Raw genomic sequence first — 21,633 nt, 5'->3', positions numbered from 1 at the left:
TAACATTTGATTTATTTATTTTTACCATGAAAGCTACTATTCTTCTGAATTCATGTCATGAACATATTTTATTTACATGGAGTAGTTTAAAGGGGAAGACCACCCATTTTCAATATTGAGCTATGTCATTAATATAACTTAGACTCATAGAGGAATAGTGTGGAAATAGAAAAAAGGTCCCCCCTCTGTGTTGCCTAGAACTGGAAGATTGATTTTGGGGTTTGTATTGTAAAGTACAACGGTGTGATGTCATCAAGTTGTACTTTACAATACAAACCCCAGTTCTAGGCAACACAGAAGGGGGGAGGGGACTTTTTTGTCCACACAACTCCTCTAAGGTATATTAATGACATAGTTCAATATTGAAAATGGGTGGTCTCCCCTTTAATAGTTGTAATTGTCACGTCATCTTTCAGAAAAAAATAAAGTAACTAATTACAAAGACATTGCCCATTTTGAAGTCTCCATCAGACATCCTTCTAAAGCAAAAGACCTTCTGGTTCATAATAACTTATGGTATGTACTATGTTCTGACAATTTGAATACCGTAGACACAAGACTCCACATCATGTTGTCCAGGCACCGCCTGAAGTTTGTTACACGAGTACTGGCACAGCTTCAAGTTCATTGTGACTAAAGCGTGATCTCCCTGTTATGTTCTTAGTTCAGAGGGCTACACAAGTGGTGGAAAAAGTAGAAGTATCAATACTTCAATGCAGAAGTACTCTGTTACAAAGAAAAGTCCTGTAATCAAAATGTATTTGGGTTAAACTACAAAAAGTATTGGCATCAAAATATACTTATTGTAAAAAAAAAAAGTGCTTATTATGCAGATTGTCCCGTTTCACAAGTTATATAATTATAATGGTCAAAAAGGTATTTAAAAAAAAAGCTTTTGAAAATAGATCTACAAGCTCACAACGTGTCGCATTTTGGCGTGCTGTGAGCTTGTAGATAGGCTATGTTTAAATAGTACAGCACTTGAGTAAATGTCCTGTGACTGATGTGCTCATCAAAGAATCCTGTTGCAATCAGGATGTTGACACCATGTTTATATTGCATGAGCTCAAGGGAGAAGTACTGTAGGTGTGCCTGTACATTAGGCCAATTCACCTTAGTTCTGCCAAAAGCTCAAGCAATACAACATCTCACTTAGAAATACTCAAGTGTCTTTGACATTTTAAATGTGGCGTTAATTGTACCGTGAAGCAGTTTCCAACGCAGATTTGTCTGAAATACAGTAGATTTTCATGTAGCGTAAAGGAAAGTTTTTCATTTAAACTACAAAAAAGGAGTAGCATATTGTAATTGCTATTAAACTCGGCTTGCAGATCGGCTATATTCGGTGAAGAGATTTGGGGTAGAGGTACGGCAGGATTAACGGTAGGCTCAAGCCTTCCCAGATGTAAAGCTGACCTTGAACTTCAGATGGAGGTTTCAGCCAGGCAGCTGTGTCTATCTCCCCTTGATCAACTCAGGCCGACAGACATAATGCACACATCAGAGGATAGGGTTTAAGAAGTGGCAATTTTAAATAGTTTCCATACTTTTTCCTTTGAAACACGATAGGCCTATGTGTTAAAGATTGATTGGTCACTACAATACTAAGTTCATACTAAGGGTCGATTCATACTCCACTTTTAGAGCCTAATTCATTTCGGTTTGGCTCTGTCTAAACTGATATGGCGTCAATCAGAGGACGCCGTATCATAGTTTAGACAGAGCCAAACCAAAATAAATTAGGCTCTAAAAGTAGAGTATGAATCGACCCTAAGCCTACAATAGAAGGTACTCTGCTGTATTGTCTGGCATGGAGAAAGTACTATTGTTGGCTTATATTATTCATGTAGTATTCAGACTTTTATCACTTCCCTGAGGTTACAAATAACAAGAACAGTTTTATTTATATTAGTTTCATTATCGAAATACAAAAATATAATTTTCCGCATATTCTATCATTCTTGTACATTCCAGAAGTTGAGAACAATATGAAAGCACTCTACGTTTGAGTTGGGCTTATTTTGGGGCATTTTAGGGGCATTTTAATGTACGAATTATATAATTTATTATAAATTAAACTTGTGCAAAATGTGCAATATGAAAATCTAAATGTGCTGCCCATAAAGAAAACATGATATAAAAACAATTATTTTCATGATTACTATTTAAATAATGTCTCCTCGATTGGTAAAACATTCTGATTTTCAAGTGCATTTAAATACCAAAGTAAAACAATGCTGAAAAACACTATTAAAAAGATCCCCAGATGAATTATTTTCAGCTGAATTTGAGCCAGGAAACTGAGAAAAAGGCAGAGCAAATTATTTAAAATACAAGCACAATAATTTCGAACCAGCAAAATCTTCATTTTCCCTTTTGTAATTGTTTTTGATTGAGCTGTTGATTTAACTGAATATTTTGTATATGCAACACAAATTTATCTAAAGAAAAAAAATGAAACACTATTGTTACAATATGCATATTGTAATAATAGCAGTTTTTTTTTTTTTTTTTTTTTACTACTAATGAGCCTCATATGGTGCCTTCCACTTAGCCTAGCTCAGCTATACCATCATCCACCCATGTTAAAACAAGGAGGGGATGATAGATACTGCAGTTAGTTAGCTAGCTGCATTAGTATCTAGGCTGGTTATACCAGGCTACCTTCCACTCACTATAGCCCCAAGTCTTTAAGATAGACATGTTGGCTCTCACAATTTTCAAAAGATTCCGCCAAACAGTCGGCACTTCGGAGGCTCTGAAAACGAGTAGAAAATAAAAGCGATGCCACATGATTTCCCCACCTTTGTAGTTGCGTAAATAACTCCCATAGGAAACCAAATTAGTCTTATCTAGCTAGTTGCCTCATCAGATATGGTAATTCTAAAATATATTTTAAAGCTATTTTCAAATATTTCTTTATGAACACAGCATTGTGATTGGTCGAATATCCTTCCTGTCTAAAGAGCAGATGACAGCTTCTTCTCTAAACATTTACCAGGCAGATCTCTCAACATTTACCAGGCAGAAATACAGACTCTCTGTAGCAGTCTGTGGTAGCGATAGTCTGTCTGGCTAGTCTGTGACTACTCTTCACAGCTTGTGGGTAGTACTTCAGGAAGATCCTGTGAGCGATCTCGTAAGTGTCTCCCACAGGTTTGGTGGGGTACTTTCTGCCATTGTAGACGAAGCCCTTCTCGACATGAAATACAGCCTTGTTAAATGCATCTTGATTAAATGATTCTCCCCTGTCCAGGCATTCCACCAAGGTTTCGACAAACATGCCCCAGCGCTGAGCATAGTAGTCTTCCATCAAGCCTCCCCACTCTTTACTGGCGTAGTCCAGGATCTGACCATCCGGACCCCATAACGTGATCTGGTTCCTGGCATCAATCTCATAGAGCCAGGCCTCCTTCTCATTCAGGCCTAAGGAACGTGCCCGCTCAATCCACACCCCCAGCAGGAAGTTGCGGTCGCTCGACAGCAACTGGTCGAGCTCGGGCAAGAGGTCGTATAACAACACGCCGCCGGCGGTCAGCAGGTCAGGCAATTTCTTCGAATGGAAGGCCTCCGTAATATCCAGGTAAAACACGGTCGTAAGATCCTGCATGACTTGCCGTGTCACATCTACGAGGTCATAGCGGAAGGTTTCCTTGGACATGAGAGATGGAGCCTCATCCATGAGGAGCTTCCAGGCTTTGAACAGCTCAGCCGGGTTGTACCAGACACCAGTGTTCAGGCCGAAGGCAGGTCGGTGCACTAGTGGACTGTCATTGTTGTAATGCGGGACAGTGGAGTTGTAGACGCTGAAAAACAGAAGCCTCCACGCGGCAGCCAAGTTCTCATGCGTGCTACCATAACGTCGGAAAGCATACAGTGATGCCCACTTGGTCAAGTTGACGGGTTCTTTGCGCCAGGCAAGTTCGGTCATCAGTTCGTACACCACAGGGTTCTGCTCAATACCCTCGGGTGTCAAGCCTATGCCCACCATGGTAGAGTTGGGGAAGTCACGTGCTAAGAACGGCCCTGAGTTGATGCTCTCCACTGCGCCATACAGACCACTGTTGCCTCCAAAGTTGTGCAGCATGCACCAGATGAAGGGCTGTCCGTAGAAGGACTCAGTGTAGGAGTAGATTGGCTTCGTCTCTGCAAACAAGTCCAGCACGAGCATACGGCCAATAGGCACTCCTTGCAAAAGGGCCTTAATCTGGGCCGGTTTCCAGAAACTGGCGGCACTAAAGAACAGCCAGCCCTGCATCAGCCAAACTGCCTGCGGATCAACTAGGGACAAAAAATAAATGCATGTGAGAGAAGAAAGGCACAGTTTGAACATGCCTAGAAAACAGGAGTGGGATCAAGGGTGAGGTTTGTGTAAGGCAATAGGGAAGTGTGTCAACCCTGTTTTATGAAACTTGGGCAGTTATTGAATTTATGAACTCAAAACTCTGCAGACCTTTTCAGCTGCTTGTAACACAAACCTAAATACTGCCGTCACACAGAATTAGAGCCAGGCTGATATGGGCTATTATTTACTTTTTTGAACATCATGAGTACATGTATCTGTCGTTATGCAGCCGATGCGTCCCGTCCCTACTGTCTCCGACCACCAAACCTTTCGTCAGAGAGTTTCGACTTTCCGACGTGAAGCTTTCCGAACTCTAATTCGGAGTATGCGAGTGACGTCATTTTGTAGTTGACCCGGACCTTTCTAACAAAAAGGTTTGTGGTCGGAGACAGTATGGACAGGCTTCTATGTTAAGGCATAAGAGCTGGTACTTAAGAAAATCAAAATAGAGCCCAATATGTGTGTAAAGATTGATTGGTCACCACCATACTAAGTTCATACTAAGCCTACAATAGAAGGTACTCTGCTGTATTCTCTGACATGGACAAAGTATTAAGATTGTTGGCTTATATCATTCATGCAGTATTCAGACTTTTATCACTTCCCTGAGGTTACAAATAACAAGAACGGTTTTATTTATATAATATTATTAGTTTTATTATCAAAATACAAAAATATCATTTTCCACATTCTATAATTCTTGTACATTCTAGAAGTTGAGAACAATATGAAAGCACTCTGCATTTTAATGAGTATGAATCGGTTATTGTAAATTAAACTTGTGAAAAATGTGCAATATGAAAATCTAAGTGTGCTGCCCATGAAGAAAACATGATATAAAAACTATTATCTTCATGATTACTATTTAAATAATGTCTCCTCGTTTTGCAAAACATTCAGATTTGTAAGAACATTTAAATACCAAAGAAAAACAATGCTGAAAAACACTATAAAAAAGATCCCTCAGATGAATTATTTTCAGCTGAGTTTGAGGCAGGGAACTGAGAAAAAAGGCAGAGCAAATTGTTTAAAACCCAAGCACAATAATTTCGAACCAGCAAAATTTCAAACCAGTAACATTTAACATCATTTCACTCATCCCTTTTGTAATTGTTTTTGATTGAGCTGTTGATTTAACTGAATATTTTGTATATACAACACAATTACTTTTATCTAAAAAAAAAAAAAAAAAAAAAAGAATAACACCATTAGGCTATTACAATATGCATATTGCCCACTATGACTACTAATGAGCCTCAAGTGGTGCCTTCCACTCACTATAGACTCTTCAGTCTCTTAACACATCTGGTGCCAACCCCGAGTTTCCCGAGTTTGTATTGATACCAACGCTGTGCCAACCCCGAGTTTCCCGAGCTTGGGCCGTTTTTGAAAAAAAAAAAAAAAAATCAAAAAAATTTTTTTCTATTTTTTTTTTTGGACCTCCAGAAATGTATTAGGCATGATCGCGATCGCGAAATTGCATGTTTAACCGCCATACCAACCCATTCTTTCAAACATGGCAGCCATGTTTGTTTACATCTGAAGAAAACATAATGGCCCATAAATCATGAATGCCTGAACGGATTTCCAAGCGGATTTTTTTGTTTGAAAGCTGTGAACAGCATCTACACACGTGGTGCATCATCTAGGCATGGGCGTGCACTTTTTACACAATTGCACAATTACATGGAAGTCTATGGTAACCATGGCAACGCGAGACATTGAAGAGAAAAAATCATTGCAACATAAGTGTTAAGATAGACATGTTGGCTCGCAAAATTTTCAAATGATTCCGCCAAACAGTCTGTGCTTCGGAAGCTCTGAAAACGGATAGAAAATAAAGGCGATGCCACATGATTCTCCCACTCCGCCTTTGTAGTTGCGTAAGTCAGGGGTTTTCAAAGTGGATGACGGAGCACCCTGGCGTGCTGTGACGGCAGTCCAGAGGAGCAGCGAGATAATTTGAAAATATTTGACAGGATATTATGTATCATTTTAAACTTGAGGTATAAAGTTATTTTCAGTCAGTTCTAACCAAAATGGCTATTATCTCAATGTTATGAGGTGCTGGGAGAGAAGATTATGAATATAATGTAGGGGTGCCTCGGATGAAAAGAATATTTATAGGGGTGCCTTGAGCAAAAAAGGTTTGGGAACCCCTGGCATAATAACTCCCATAGGAAACCAAATTAGTCTTATCTAGCTATAGAAATGGCAATTCTAAAATATATTTTAAAGATATTTTCAAAAATGTCTTTATGAACACAGCATTGTGATTGGTCGAATATCCTTCCTGTCTAGCTTCTCGTTCTCAACATTTACCAGGCAGAAATACAGACTCTCTGTAGCAGTCAGAGAATGTGGGAGCGATAGTCTGTCTGGCTAGTCTGTGACTACTCTTCACAGCTTGTGGGTAGTACTTCAGGAAGATCCTGTGAGCGATCTCGTAAGTGTCTCCCACAGGTTTGGTGGGGTACTTTCTGCCGTTGTAGACAAAGCCCTTCTCTATCTGAAATACGGCCTGGTTAAATGCATCTTGATTAAATGAGTTTCCCATGTCCAGGCATTCCACCAAGGTTTCGACAAACATGCCCCAGCGCTGAGCATAGTAGTCCCCCATCAGGCCTCCCCACTCTTTACTGGCGTAGTCTAGGATCTCGCCATCCGGACCCCATAACGTGATCTGGTTTCTGGCATTCATCTCATAGAGCCAGGCCTCCTTCTCATCCAGGCCTAATGAACGTGCCCGCTCAATCCACACCCCCAGCAGGAAGTTGCGGTCGCTCGACAGCAACCGGTCGAGCTCGGGCAAGAGGTCGTAGACCAACACGCCACCGGCAGTCAGCAGCTCAGGCAATTTCTGCGAATGGAAGGCCTCTGAAATATCCATGTAAAACACGGTCGTAAGATCCTGCAGGACTTGCCGTGTCACATCTACGAGGTCATAGCGGAAGGTTTCCTTGGACATGAGAGATGGAGCCTCATCCATGAGGAGCTTCCAGGCTTTGAACAGCTCAGCCGGGTCGTACCAGACACGAGTGTTCAGGCGGAAGGAAGGTCGGCGCACTAGTGGACTGTGGTTGTGATTCTTGTAATGTGGGACAGTGCAGTTGTAGACGCTGGCAAACAGAAGCCTCCACGCGGCAGCCAAGTTCTCATGCGTGCTACCATAACGTCGGAAAGCATACAGTGATGCCCACTTGGCCAAGTTGACGGGTTCTTTGCGCCAGGCAAGTTCGGTCATCAGTTCGTACACCACAGGGTTCTGCTCAATACCCTCTGGTGTCAAGCCGATGCCCACCATGGTAGAGTTGGGGAAGTCAAGTGCTTTGAACGGCCCTGAGTTGACGCTCTCCACTGTGCCATACAGACCAATGTTGCCTCCAAAGTTGTGCAGCATGCACCAGATGAAGGGCTGTCCGTAGAAGGACTCAGTGTAGGAGTAGATTGGCTCCGTCTCTGCAAACAAGTCCAGCACGATCATACGGCCAATAGGCACTCCTTGCAAAAGGGCCTTAATCTGGGCCGGTTTCCAGAAACTGGCGGCACTAAAGAACAGCCAGCCCTGCATCAGCCAAACTGCCTGCGGATCAACTAGGGACAAAAAATAAATGCATGTGAGAGAAGAAAGGAACAGTTTGAACATGCCTAGAAAACAGGAGTGGGGTCAAGGGGAGCCGTTTGTGTGAGGCAATAGGGCAGTGTGTCAACCCCAGTTATGAAACTGGGGCAGTTATTGAACTTATGAACTCAAAACTCTGCAGACCTTTTCATGTCATATGTGCCGCTTGTAACACTAATTAAAAGACTTAGATGTCATGTCACTGTCACACAGAATTAGAGGCTGGCTGATATGGACCATATTATTTACTTTTTTGAACATCATCACTATCTGTTATTATGCAGGCGATGTGTCCCGATTTTCAACCAGTCAACCTGACATCTCTGTCATCAAACTTTACTCAAAAGGTTATCTGTTTTCATTTTATTTTTTGTATTAATTTGTTTGCTTATAATGTTCTCAAATAGAACATTTAAAGTTTTTCAAATTGATTAGAAATATTTGCAATTTTTGAGAAAATAGCGGTCAAAACATTGGTAATCTATTGGTCTAGCACTCTCCAAAATGGGGATTGACATCCAGTGATGGAAGTAAAAGTATCAATATGTATCACAATGCTAATATAATACTTCCATTACAAGTACAATTCCTGTTTCCAAAATGTACTTGAATCACAAAAGTAACCAAAAGTGAAAGTATTGGAAATAGGGTTAGGGTTAGTAAATCAAGTAAATCAAATAAAAAACACTTTTGTAATTGTATTTCACCCATTAAGACCTGAGGCCAGACAAAAGTCCTCTAAATCAGTTTTCTGATAAACTTATGTTTCTATATCAGTGGTGCTCAAACCTTTTCATGTCAAGGACCCACAAAATTATATACATTTGGCCGCCGATCCCCATCTCAAAACATTTTGTTCCAGGGACTATACATTCAAAGATTTGCACAAATCAAGTGGTTCAAATCTAAGATGACACAGACTTAACCTGCTTATTGCCATGATTAAAATCAACTAATGTATTTCAATGCCACCATTTTCTTACCTTATAACGTGCACGTGTGTGCACGCTTGGAAATCTGCTTGGAAATCCGTTCAGGCATTCATGAGATAGAGGCAATCTTGTTTTCTTCAAATGCAAACTAACATGGCTGCCATGTTTGAACGATAGAGTTGTTCTGGGAGTCAAACATGCATTTCGCGATCGCGATCATATCGAAACCGGAAGTAGGAAGTAGGAAGAAAAAAATAAAAACTCTGGAAACTCGTGTTTGGCAGAGGGAGTGTTAATAGGTTAAGTGCAGTACTTGAGTACATTTACTTTTCACCACTGCTGACATCGGTCACAAGCATCTAGCATTGGTTGGGGTCCACACAGGATTCTGTGCTCACCTGCGGTCATGGCGGCAAAGACAGAACGACTGACTGCAGACAGGTAGGCGGTGTCCGAGGACGGAGGAATCATCTCGTTAAAGGTGTCTGTGTTGTAGATGTGATCCGTGCCAAACTGCTTCACCACCTGTGACAGATAGAGAGATCCGATCTGGAGGAAGAGGGGGTCCCGGGGATCCAAGATGTAGGCACACGAGTAGCTGCAGTTGAACCGAGCCCACGGCCCCAGTCTGGTTACATTCGCTTTTGGATACAACCTGAAAAGCCCATTCAGACACACACACAGTTTAAACCCATTAATACCAGAGGCCAATTCTACAAAATGGCTTCTAAATCAGTAGTTAAAAGCACTTTATCCATGAATTGAATACCAAGGACTTCCTACGTAAAAAAAAGACCGTAAAAGGACTTATTTGGGATGTTCCTTTTAGGCAGGGTGTTTAACTGTACTTGTACTGTACTACATTTCTGTTGTATTAACTATACTTGTACTGTTCTCCATTTTTGTCTAATAAAATAATCAATCAATGAAATCTAGCTTATACTGTATATATGCTATATTTGAAAAGCAAACACTAAAATGAAAGACGCTTTCCTGGTTTTAATGGGTTACTGCTGCAAAGGGTGAGGTTGAACAGAGGACTATGAATTCCCCAGAAACTACCGTTTTAAATAGAGTACTACAATGGGTTACGGCATTTAAATGTATTGAAACATGTATTGAAACATAAGTTTCATGATACTATTTGGTTTAATTGTTGGTCAACGTGACATGTGAAATAATCATCAGAAACAGGCAGTCTGTACAACGTTTTATATTAACCTTAGAATGCCCTTGGGAATGTTCCCAGAGAATGCCGGCAGAACAGGGATCATTCCGAAGGATCTCATTCTCTCCAAGATTTTAAACTGCGAAGACAGAGAAATTATTATTAAATGATTAATTAAAACATACATTTTGGAAATATTTGGCCAGTTGATATCGATAAGTCAAGGTATCAAAGTCATAAATGATTGTATCATCCAAAGAAGATTATTGTATTTCAATGTTTTATATCAGTTTTCAACCAGTGTTACGGGGACCAACAGTGCAGTCCATGGGGGGGTTCCGGGTGCTCTCCAGCTAAATGATGGTCAGTTGGAAAATGATAGTCCATTTGGTTTCATTTAACACTCTCAAGAGTTAAATCATTGTTTTACCCGTTTTCTCTCCTATCATGAAATGGTGTTCCGTGGCTCAAATGCTGAATAAAAAATGGACCTTGATATGAAAAAGGAAAAAGCCACTGTTTTATATAAACTGTATGACATGATATTATTATAATTATTATTATACCTGGAGATACAGCTGCTTGACATGCCAGGATTGCGTTAGGGGTCCTCCATAATCGAACATGTTCCCCATGCGATTCCAGGCTAAGAAAGCAGGCCCAGAGAAGAACTCTTCAATCTCTGACTGGTTCAAACCAATAGCACGGTAAACCTAAAACGGATGGACAGGACATCTATACTTAATTTAATGTTTACATATTGCGGCATATCAGGCTTAAGAAGTTAACCGCTTATAGTCTGGTGTCCCAATTTTAGGCATGTCATTGGAGCCACACATTTTCAAAAGGTTTCAAAAATAGTCAATTTAGAAGTTCACAACCCATTACGATGTGATCTTGTAAATCAGCAATTTTAGTTTTTTAATAGGGCTATAGACTTTATTGCGATTGCACAAGTGATACAGGAACATTTGTGTGTGTGCATGTACTGTATGTCTGTCCCCCCAAAAATAGACCAATCACAGCTCATGCCACTACATTCATGACATGCTAAAACACAGTAAAGAAAGGTCATGTCAGCACACAGTGTACAGTATCATTATGTCTAAACCTGATGAAGCCCTTCCTGGGTGAAATGTTGTTTGTTTAATATACTGTGCGTGTGAATATTACTTTTTTTACTTGGCGATTTTTTGATCCAGCACTGGTTTTATCAAGAATTGTGGGGATGTGCAATGTGCATGTACATCCTACATCTATTCATCACAAAACAGAACTACCTCCGACCACAAACGCAAGGAAAATGAAGTGAAAGACAGTGAGAAGTGAAACCATTGTTGTTTTTGTCAGCAAAGCATTTATAAAGAGATCGGAATTTCCTTTTGGTCAAAGAACATAGATTGACATGGCCACAAGCAGACAGTTTTTATCAATCTGGGGAAGGGCATTGCAAAAAACACCACCACAACACAACCAAGTATCACCATTTCACAAAACAGTATTGATCACCTAGCCCCTCAAATCGATATGTATTATGTATAAATGTTTCTGTTCATCTCACATTCATGCAACTTTTGTTCCCGTAGCCTGCAAAAGATCCCTTTACAAAGTGAGAGGTCCCAAACAGAGATCACAACACACTAATCCATGTAGCATTTAGAAAAACAATGCAAGAAGAAATGCATTGAGAACATCCAATTAGCCATTACAATGCATCTGTCCCACCAGTTTATGGGATCCAAACATCACATGGTCATCATCCCTTCATGTTATGTTGCTCATATAAACAAAGCTGTTTGCAAGTTGTTATTACAGATGACAAGTGGCAGAATGCTACCAAGTGTAACTTGAAGGAAAAATTATGAATATTTGGACTGGTCAAATGTGTCGATTTAACAATAATAAAAATCTGTTGATGGTGGAATTGGTATCCTCCATTGGTGGGTCCATTGATGCAGAGTACGATATTTTAGCGTAGTATATCTGCCATGTTCCAGGGCCACTGTCTAGCTCTGGGGACACTAAATAATTCCCCCACTACACACCACACACGAACATACAATAGTAACAAACCCAAACTAGATGAATTAACTGTATTCGTACTGTACCTCACTGGATGTCTTACCTCTTGCCACAGAGCCTCTTGACCAGTGAAAGCCAATGGCAGATTGATGCCATTGAGGGCCATCCAGTCGATCTCTCTCTGCCACCGTGGCCAGTCCCACCACACAAACGAATAGCTGACGGTGCATACATTCTGGTAATATCGGAATCTGGAAAATGGCACAAACATAATTGGCTTAAACTAAGCCAAATGTAAAATGTGCATGCACAACTGTATTTTTCAGTTGATATTGATAAAGGTCACAGGCCTGAATATATAAGAATGCAAAATGAAGAGACAAACGTAAATGTGCATTTTTTTTTAAAGAATGCGTTTCAGTAACATTTCACTAGCCTTTATGAATCCACCATCTAAAAAATACGTGATGCCATAACCGTTTGAGGACATGGCAGTGAATGTAGCAGTTTATTACATGGAAAACATTTAACCTACCTAAAGAATGAGTGAAACTGAAACAAAAATAATAATAAAATAAAAAAACATGCAGACAGTAGAAAAGCTGACATAAGCGTTTACCCAACCCATGACATGTTCCTCAACAGAGCCATGGGAAAAAAAACGGTTCCATGGTTGCATGCATTTTACAATATAACCACTGTGCACATGACATAACTGAAGTGAGCTGATGCGAACCTAATTGCACGACAGATAATTGAAGGGAAGGGTCCTTTAAAAGGGCCCTGCCACGGCACAAGTGTTCACATAACAATCACAGTAAACAAGAAAATCTCATGTGAGACAACGATCCACATTTGCAACGCACCAATGGGTTTGGCTTTGTAATGTAATTACTGGGATGCAATTATGTTTATACCACCCCAAATATGTATCCATTAAATAATAAAATACAGGAGGCGTAGTCTATTCAATGCTGCTGCACTGTCTGAAGGAAAATATGTTTTACTCTTATGTACCTGCAAGTCCTGCCTAGTAAGATGCAACAATAAAATAAGCTTGAACATGGATCAAAACAAATCACTTTGTAAGACCTAAGATGGCTGCATGCCATCAAATTGGCCTTGGTCCAGGCCAAAGGCTACCTAACATGTGAATAAAGTTATGTACACTATGCAAGTTCTTCTAAGGATACAGGAGGAGACTAGAAACACCTGTTTGGTGTTTATCTTGAGAGACGAGATAAACACAACACAAAAGGGAACTGAATGGCATGTCATGACATTTGGCCCGCAGTATGTTCTGGCACTCATCCAGCATTCATATGGCTCCTATGGAATAATAATGTCCAAAGGGTTGTTTTGAGAATACATTCCAATTAGAGTGCAAGGCAGAATATGGATTCAAATAAGCCGCTCATGACCACTATAAACTACATACAACTTTAACACACGTTTGGAAGTAAGTTGGAACAGGACCGAGATTGTTTGGACTGCATCAAAAAGATTTCATTTAAATCATAAGAGAACAAACAGCCTCAGGCCTCAGTTTGCAACTGAGTGTACGACTAGTATTCTCTGTCTGTCAGTGTATGCCAGTGGTTCTCAAAGTGGATTCCAGGGACTCTGTGGGTTCCTTTAGGGGGGTCTAAATTGACCCATACAAGTCTGTAACTCTGACAGTGTACAAATGGAACCAAATGAACCCTAACAGGTTCATTTGGTTCCATTTGTACACTGTCAGAGTCAAGGGGAAACCTTGAAAGTTTGAGAAACAATGCTGTGTAGTTGCGACCGTAAGGTCGCAGTTTAGTATGAAAACCTCCACCGGCCGTCCGTCGGTCACACGGGCGGTCGACCGCACGTCACACGTGCGGTCGACGTGTGATGAGGTCACGATGAGTCATCTATGCCCAAATATAGATTTCTAGGTCAGATGGCCCATAGAGTTTGTGATGTCAAACCTAGCAACCCAATATAAACAAACCTGATGTCAGACCTGAAGTATCCTTTTATACCCATATATGGAGATACAGAGATGTCCATATATGGGCATATTAGAAAGCCCATATATGGGCATATACGGATGACATCAGGCATAAAAGGGACAAGGACTTACAGTTAAGAGATCTCCATATATGGACATAAAGGGACAAGGACTGTTACAGTAGATATAGAGATGTCCATATATGGGCATAAATGAACAAGGACTGACAAACACTGAGATCTCCATATAACCTATGGGAATATAAGGGACGAGGACTGTCAGCTTGTAGACCTATTTTCTAAATATTGTTGTACATTAAAAACTTGAAATGGGTCGTTCTGCATAGTACTTGGGATTTGTTGATGTAAATGTTCACATAGAGTGTAATAATTGGTAAAACAAACTTTTGGCCTATTTGTGGAGATAAGCGACCAACGGTCGCTTATCTCCCGATTAGGGAGTCTTACTGGTGTATGTACTTGATATATGAACTTTAGACTTTGGTCACGCCAGCTAGATATCTAGTCACACACGCCTACAGCAACATTGAACAATATCAGTCATTTATCAAGTTAAACCTGTGCGCTTACTTCAGTTACTTGCGTTGTGTTCATTTTCTTGTGTTGTGTGTTTATTTATTATTGTGTGTACTGTTCGTCTAACTCACTTGTGTTGCGTGCTTATGCGTAGGACCCCTGTGATCTTGGGTAGAGGACGGGGGACATCCAGCTGGTCCCCGGACCAGGACACATGACAGTTGCAGAAGTATTTCAGGTAGTTGTAGATCCCAGACGCCACGGCCACCCCGGTGCTTCCCGTGGCGACGATCTTGTCGTTCTTGCCGGCGCGCAGCTCGCACACCTCCAGGCTGTCATTGGACAGGGTTCTGTTGACAGAGACGATGAACTCTCGGTGCCTGTCCCCCAGCAGCCGCTTCAGGAGGTCCACCACGGCTCTTCTCTGGGTCTTGTCGTTGGCTTGCGGTCTCAAGTGATCCAGGGTTTCAAACCGGCATTGAACCGTGACGGTCAGAACGAATAGAACCAACAAAACGATGCTATAACCGCTCCGGACTGACATTTTGATAGCCGTTAACTTTCAACCGAGATTTGTGACCCACTTCATTATAAGTTTTATGCTCGATTGCAGCAGAACCATAGCCTTGTGCGAAACCAAGGCGAAACCAGGAAGCGTGTGTGCTCACCAAACAATCAGTGGGCCAATCAAGAAGAGCTTCGCCGACTCATTCAAGACTTGGGCCAATCAGGCGAGAGAGAGTTTGTGTGAAACTTGTTTGCGTGCATGTGATGCATGATGTGATGAACGAGGCTGTCAGGTCACATGAGACAATTCAAAAGGAAGAGATACCTGCTGCCTGTAGGCGTGTGATCATGATTGTAGGTCAGGATCATGTGATGATGATTACCTATCTGGCAGGGGCCCAGAGCCCTGCAAGTAGTTGGCTACTTTGCCTGGCTGTTCACAATTATACTGTTCAGCTTCTGAAATTCAGGGTCAGACTGAATAACTGAATATGTTTAATGCATTAATTCCATATATTCTGACAGCCCTAAAATAGAACAGATCAGAATGTTTTAAGCAAACAATAGGATGTACAGTAGAATCAGCTCTACTGTAAGGTTGACCTGCATCAAGCATGCATAACAGACACCTTTTTAAAAAGAGAAGTAGCATAATTAAAAAAATCGAACCTCTGTTCGAAGTGGAGCTGTGTGTGTGTGTGTGTGTGTGTGTGTGTGTGTGTGTGTGTGTCTGGCCTGGACTGAACAACAGCGCCCTCGTGTGGTCACAAAAGGTCCTGTAGGCTACAGACAGACAGACAGACAGACACACAGACACGGCCACACACACGGCCACGTATAGGGAGCTTGTGTTCCACACAGCTCCAAAAATATACAGTTTATATATATATATATATATATATATATATATATATATATATATATACTTTTTGCATAGGAAAGGGTATAGTTCTATGACAACTAAAAGGATACCACAAAAAGTGTTTGAGTAGCAGCTGCCGTTTTAAAGGCCTTTAAGGCCTTTGGTAAGGCGTTCCACATTTTAGCATCATAGCAGGAGAAAGCATTTGAGCCTTTTTTTTTTTTTGGCCAAATCTGGGTTGGAAGTGATCTGTGGAGCTGCCTCTGGTGTTGTAATTGTGAACATATCCTTGATGTTTTGGAAGTATTATGAAAGTAGTGCTAGTACGCTAATACTTGGAAAATGAAAGTCAAGACTGGACATAAGAAGTCCTACCACGCTGCCCAACGATAGAACCACCTATAGGCATTGGGGTCGGACGCTTCAAATAATCTCTGATAAAGTGGGGCTTGACAGACAGTGCAGCATGTGAGTGTGCGGCGAGTCCAAGCAGATGGACAGACATATAATGACCACCTGCCACCCCTATAAAGAGGATCTTCAGGAGCAGGCCTCTTCAATGTAGGACCAGAGCCCAGGGCAAGGCTGCACGACAATAAACTGACCATGATATGATACACAAGAGTGACAACCATTTGCCCTTTTCCTTTATTTATACCATTTTCAACTAGTTGGACAAGTAACACTGCTGTCCTCTGATACAACAGATGTTGTTCTACTGTATGTCGTTGACTCGTTGGCCCATAGTGAGAATGATTTGTTACCTTTCTAACATCATGGCAGCTGCCTGAGGAGTTATTGTAATCGAGTAGTAGTGACTAGTCTGTAAGATTTTAGGCCTATTGTTTGTTTTTGCCTAAACGTGTTGAGTATTCTGTTCCATGTAACATATCTTTTTTTTCCCTTTACTTTGTACACTTGTTTGTGGATGCCATGCTTTCTTACCCCATCGGCTGGTGGGTGGTGGCCTCATGGGGAAACGAACAAGGAAGAGCCACCACAGACAGGCAGGCAGGCAGGCAGACAGACAGACAGACAGACAGACAGACAGACAGACAGACAGACAGACAGACAGAATTCACGTCACCTTCCTCTACTAACACTATGACTACTAGTAAGACACCTCAGGGAAACATGCGACCTCGCCCTTAGGGCGAGTCGCGCCAATTCTTGGCCATCTGGCCTTGATTATATCGTTACCCATATATGGAGACCCCTGGTACCCATATTATGTAGATCCATGTACTGTATACATCCTTTTTATGCCCATATATGGAGATCACTGTCTGAACCAGCCACACAGATATGGGCATTCCCATATGAAGTCCTGTTAGATATGGGCTTAATATTGATGACATCAGGGATCTCCATATGGGCATAAAAGGGATTCTGTTACAGAGGTTCCCATGACATCACAACATACAATCCCTTTTATGCCCATACGTGGAGATCCCTATCTGAACCAGCCACACAGATATGGGCCATGTTTTGGCCATCTGGCCAGTGATGTATATTGATGACATCAGGAATCTTCATATACGGGCATAAAAGGGATTCTGGGGAATACCCATATATGGACTTTTACATAGGTGATGTCACGTGTGAAATCACCTATATCACAGTGATGTGTCAGGGGAACCACAGTGTCGCAATAACAGCTGTGGTTCAAGTAATTAAAACATTGCATGATAGAATTAAATAATTGTTTATTTTTCACAAAGCATTTTCAAGGTTCTCTTCATGAGCATTTAATTATGCTGATAAACTTGTCCATTGTCCTCTATGGTAATGAGAAAACAAATTACTATAGTTAGGCAGGGCCTAACTATATTTATCTATAAATATATAAATATCTGAACACCAACATACAAAGTAGAAGCATTTAAGAGAAACAATTATTAAAATGTATATCAAACAAAGGTCCAACTGTCTGTCTGAGTCTGTGAATCTATCTGTGTCTGTGTGAGCAGCTAATCTCAGGCACCACTGGGGACCGATTGGTTTGAAACTTTGTACACACCCTTTGACCAAAGAAGAACTTCAACTTCCACCCCAAACTTTTCAAATTAAATGTGAAAACCTTTCATCTAAGGTTCATTCTGCACACATTTTCCTCTCCAGAGAGAGTTTGCGTGTATACATGTTCCTGGTTGTATCACACCAGGCCAATATATCTCACAAAGGGACAATAAAGCTGCTCTTGTACCTTGGTTATAGTTATCTTTTAGTTATCATGTCCGGTGGGAATGGCGCTTCAGACTAATAAAACTGTTTTATAGCTTATAGCTTTATCCTACCAAGCCCATTTGAATGCTGACAAATATTTTTTTTCCCTCATGACTATGACATAATGAAGGAGGTAACAGTAGCAACTGTAGGTATACAGTAGGTGCAGGCAGCGCGTCATCAACATGTCCATACATGGACAAACGTGACTGTGGCACATTTTTTATAAAAAAAAAAAAAAAAAACATGCAAAATATAGCATTATAGCTTGTATGTTTTCTTTATTATAATTTAATAAATCACACCTAGTGTGAAGTTAGCTGTGCTATTTATGAGCTAATTTCATTAAGCATCCTGTGAAGCTTGGCCAATGTGACCCTGGGCGTACAACAAACTTTGAGCGCTTTGTGACAAATTGTAAGCCAGATGTAGGCCACGCTTCAGAGCTTGGACAAAGCCAGATGTTGGCACCTAGATGGATGGATGGATGGATGGATGGATGGATGGATGGATAGATAGATAGATAGATAGATAGATAGATAGATAGATAGATAGATAGATAGATAGATAGATAGATAGATAGATAGATAGATAGATAGGTGCCTTCACATTAAGCTATTGTGACACTGCATTTAATTACAATCCTGGCATGGCTTCATTAATCACTAATCGTGTACCGTACAGCTACCTATATTTTTTGTCTCTCAAGTTTCCTCGTTCTAGTGTTCCATTGGCATTTTGAATGCTTCCGTAAGAAGCTATATAAATCAAAGCTACCGTACTGTACCTTGCCAAACCAAACCGGTTTAGCTGGTAGAACTTTATTTGATCTCCTTCTGTCCTCAAGTAACACTGTCCTTTGAAAAGCATTTCTATAATAGCCATATGATGTATGATAGCTTTGCCGCTAAGTGGCCCTTTTGTGATGGAAGAATTGTCTGAGACTCAATTATTATTATCCAATAATTAGGAATTGTTTTGGGTGGTTAAGTGGCTCAATAGTTAATGCAGACATACTATTGTTTTAAAATGTGCAGCACATTGGAATAGACCCTAGGTAAGACATTAGGAGTGCATTAGTATACAGTACATTTAGGGCTAGGCCCATGTGTTTTTTGTAAAATGATTATTTTGCATGTCCGTGGAAAAAATGAAATATTAATGAAAATGTCCATCAAGAGCTGCCATACATGGTGATGACCCTGCATCTGGAGGAATAACATTAGCACCTTCACACTGGGATGTGGCTTGTTTTTAACGGGTATGCCTATAGGCCTATAGCTGTTGTGGCACCAGGTTCAGGTTTTACTGCATCACCCTTTTGTATAAGATGAGATGATTTTGGAATCATCTTCTGATTATCAGAAACTCAAGTCATTGTACCAGATCACAGGATTGGAGGTTGGAGGTTCCTTGCACCAGAATGCTGGATATATATATATATATTTTTTTTTATACTTTATTAAAGTCATTTAACATGCAACTCATCTTCCAGAAAACAAATTCACTGTCATTTCACATTTCTTCACATGTCATGGCCCTGTATGGACATCTTGACCTTTTTTTTTTTTTTTTAAAACACCACAAAATAAACCACTTTACAGAGACCAAAAATAAAAAAATAAGATAATAAGATAAGATAAGAGAATGCTGGATAATAATAAGCCTATATTCAGCAAGTGCATTGCATGGAACAAGTGTCAGGACATGCTGGAAAATTCAGTCACATTCCTGGATTAAAAATGGTCATGTTGTAAGTCCTATCTAAGTTCTAGCTATTTTTTCTTCTTCACTGTAATATGGACTGTGTGTAATTCATGTTCTGTAATGGTAAATAATAAAATAATAAAAAGTCCTATGTTGCCCTGAGGTGTCTTACTAGTAGTCATAGTGTTAGTAGAGGAAGGTGACGTGAATTCTGTCTGTCTGTCTGTCTGTCTGTCTGTCTGTCTGTCTGTCTGTCTGTCTGTCTGTATGTCTGTCTGCCTGCCTGCCTGCCTGCCTGTCTGTCTGTGGTGGCTCTTCCTTGTTCGTTTCCCCATGAGGCCACCACCCACCAGCCGATGGGGTAAGAAAGCATGGCATCCACAAACAAGTGTACAAAGTAAAGGAAAAACAAACAATAGTATTTTAATAAATAAATAAATTGGCTTATCAACTGCCAAATGGTAGCCTGGAATCCAGATGAACCTTTCACATAATACGGTTTGATTCCCTCGATTTTATTTCAGACTGTACTTTTATCCTTTTTTGCCTCAAGCTCCAACATCTGGCTTTGTCCTGGCCTACATCATGGCACAAAGTGCACAAAGTTTGTCGTCCGGGCTCTGAAGGGTGGCTTACATCTGGCCTACATCTTGGCACAAAGCGCTCAAAGTTTGTTGAACGCCCAGCCAACACATGGTCTCTGTTGGCCAAGCCCAGGGTCACATTGGCCCGCAGGCCGCAGCTTCGCGTAACGCTTAATGAAATTAACTCATAAAAGTTCACACTAGCTGTGATTTGTATTACTTATATTGTACATGTCATTGTGTTTTTATATTGTTGCTCTGTTGATTTCTGTGATTTCTGTTGTAGGCTAATACTGAAATATGGTCTCTGTCTAATATCATCCCGGTGCCTAAAGCTGGAGACCTCTCAAAGCCAGACAACTACAGAGGCATCAGCCTGACATGTATCACTGCTAAGGTCTTCAACCGAATGATACTGAACAGGATACGGCATGCCATCGACCCTCACCTGAGAGAGAACCAAAATGGTTTTCGAGAGGAGAGAACAACCGTAGCACAGATCCTGGCATTAAGGAGATTAATAGAGGAGGTGAAAAAGAACAACCTAGCAGCTGTACTGTGCTTCATTGACTTCAAAAAGGCTTTTGATTCTATCCACAGAAGCAAGATGGTGAAGATCCTTGAGGCCTACAATGTCCCTCCCAACATTCTCCGGGCTATCGAGACCATGTACGCAAAAACAAGGGCCAAAGTGGTGACCCCAGATGGCAGCAGTGAGGTGTTTGACATCCGAGCTGGGGTAATGCAAGGAGACACCCTAGCCCCCTACCTCTTCATCATAGTTCTAGATTATGCGCTCAGGAAAGCCATAGGGGGACGGGAACAAGAGCTTGGCTTCACGCTAACACCAAGGAGGTCAAGACGGCATCCCGCAGTAGTTCTGACAGACCTGGACTATGCGGACGACATCAGCCTGCTCTCCGACAGCATGGAACAAGCACAAGAACTCCTGAACAGGGTGGAGATAGAGTGTGCCAAAGTTGGTCTCAGGCTAAACGCTAAGAAAACTGAGGCTATCACCTATAACCTACCTGATCACTCACCTCTGACAACAACAGAAGGAGCTGTGTTGAAGGAAGTCAAGGACTTCAAGTACCTGGGCGCATGGGTCGACTCAACTGAGAAAGACCTTAAAGTA

General features: G+C 41.0%; 2 protein-coding genes across 2 annotated transcripts; both read right to left on the bottom strand.

Annotated features, from left to right (window-relative positions):
- Window positions 1–1,733: 1,733 nt before the first annotated feature.
- On the bottom strand, window positions 1,734–4,417 carry LOC308303795 (alpha-N-acetylglucosaminidase-like). Its single transcript, XM_080748291.1, has one exon. The coding sequence runs from the start codon at window positions 4,331–4,333 to the stop codon at window positions 3,011–3,013; it is 1,323 nt and encodes a 440-aa protein (XP_080604417.1). The 5' UTR covers window positions 4,334–4,417; the 3' UTR covers window positions 1,734–3,010.
- A 601-nt stretch (window positions 4,418–5,018) lies between these two features.
- On the bottom strand, window positions 5,019–15,249 carry naglu (N-acetylglucosaminidase, alpha). Its single transcript, XM_080748289.1, has 6 exons — window positions 14,741–15,249; window positions 12,193–12,340; window positions 10,634–10,780; window positions 10,121–10,206; window positions 9,298–9,554; window positions 5,019–7,939 (listed from the first exon to the last, which is right to left on the bottom strand). Exons 1-6 carry the CDS (start codon window positions 15,151–15,153, stop codon window positions 6,657–6,659), a joined length of 2,334 nt encoding a protein of 777 aa, XP_080604415.1. The 5' UTR covers window positions 15,154–15,249; the 3' UTR covers window positions 5,019–6,656.
- Window positions 15,250–21,633: the final 6,384 nt, after the last annotated feature.

This window comes from Nannobrachium achirus (genome assembly GCF_963921795.1).
Source record: "Nannobrachium achirus genome assembly, chromosome: 18".
In the NCBI taxonomy this organism is placed as follows: domain Eukaryota; kingdom Metazoa; phylum Chordata; class Actinopteri; order Myctophiformes; family Myctophidae; genus Nannobrachium; species Nannobrachium achirus.
This window is presented reverse-complemented; position numbering and strand designations above follow the sequence as displayed.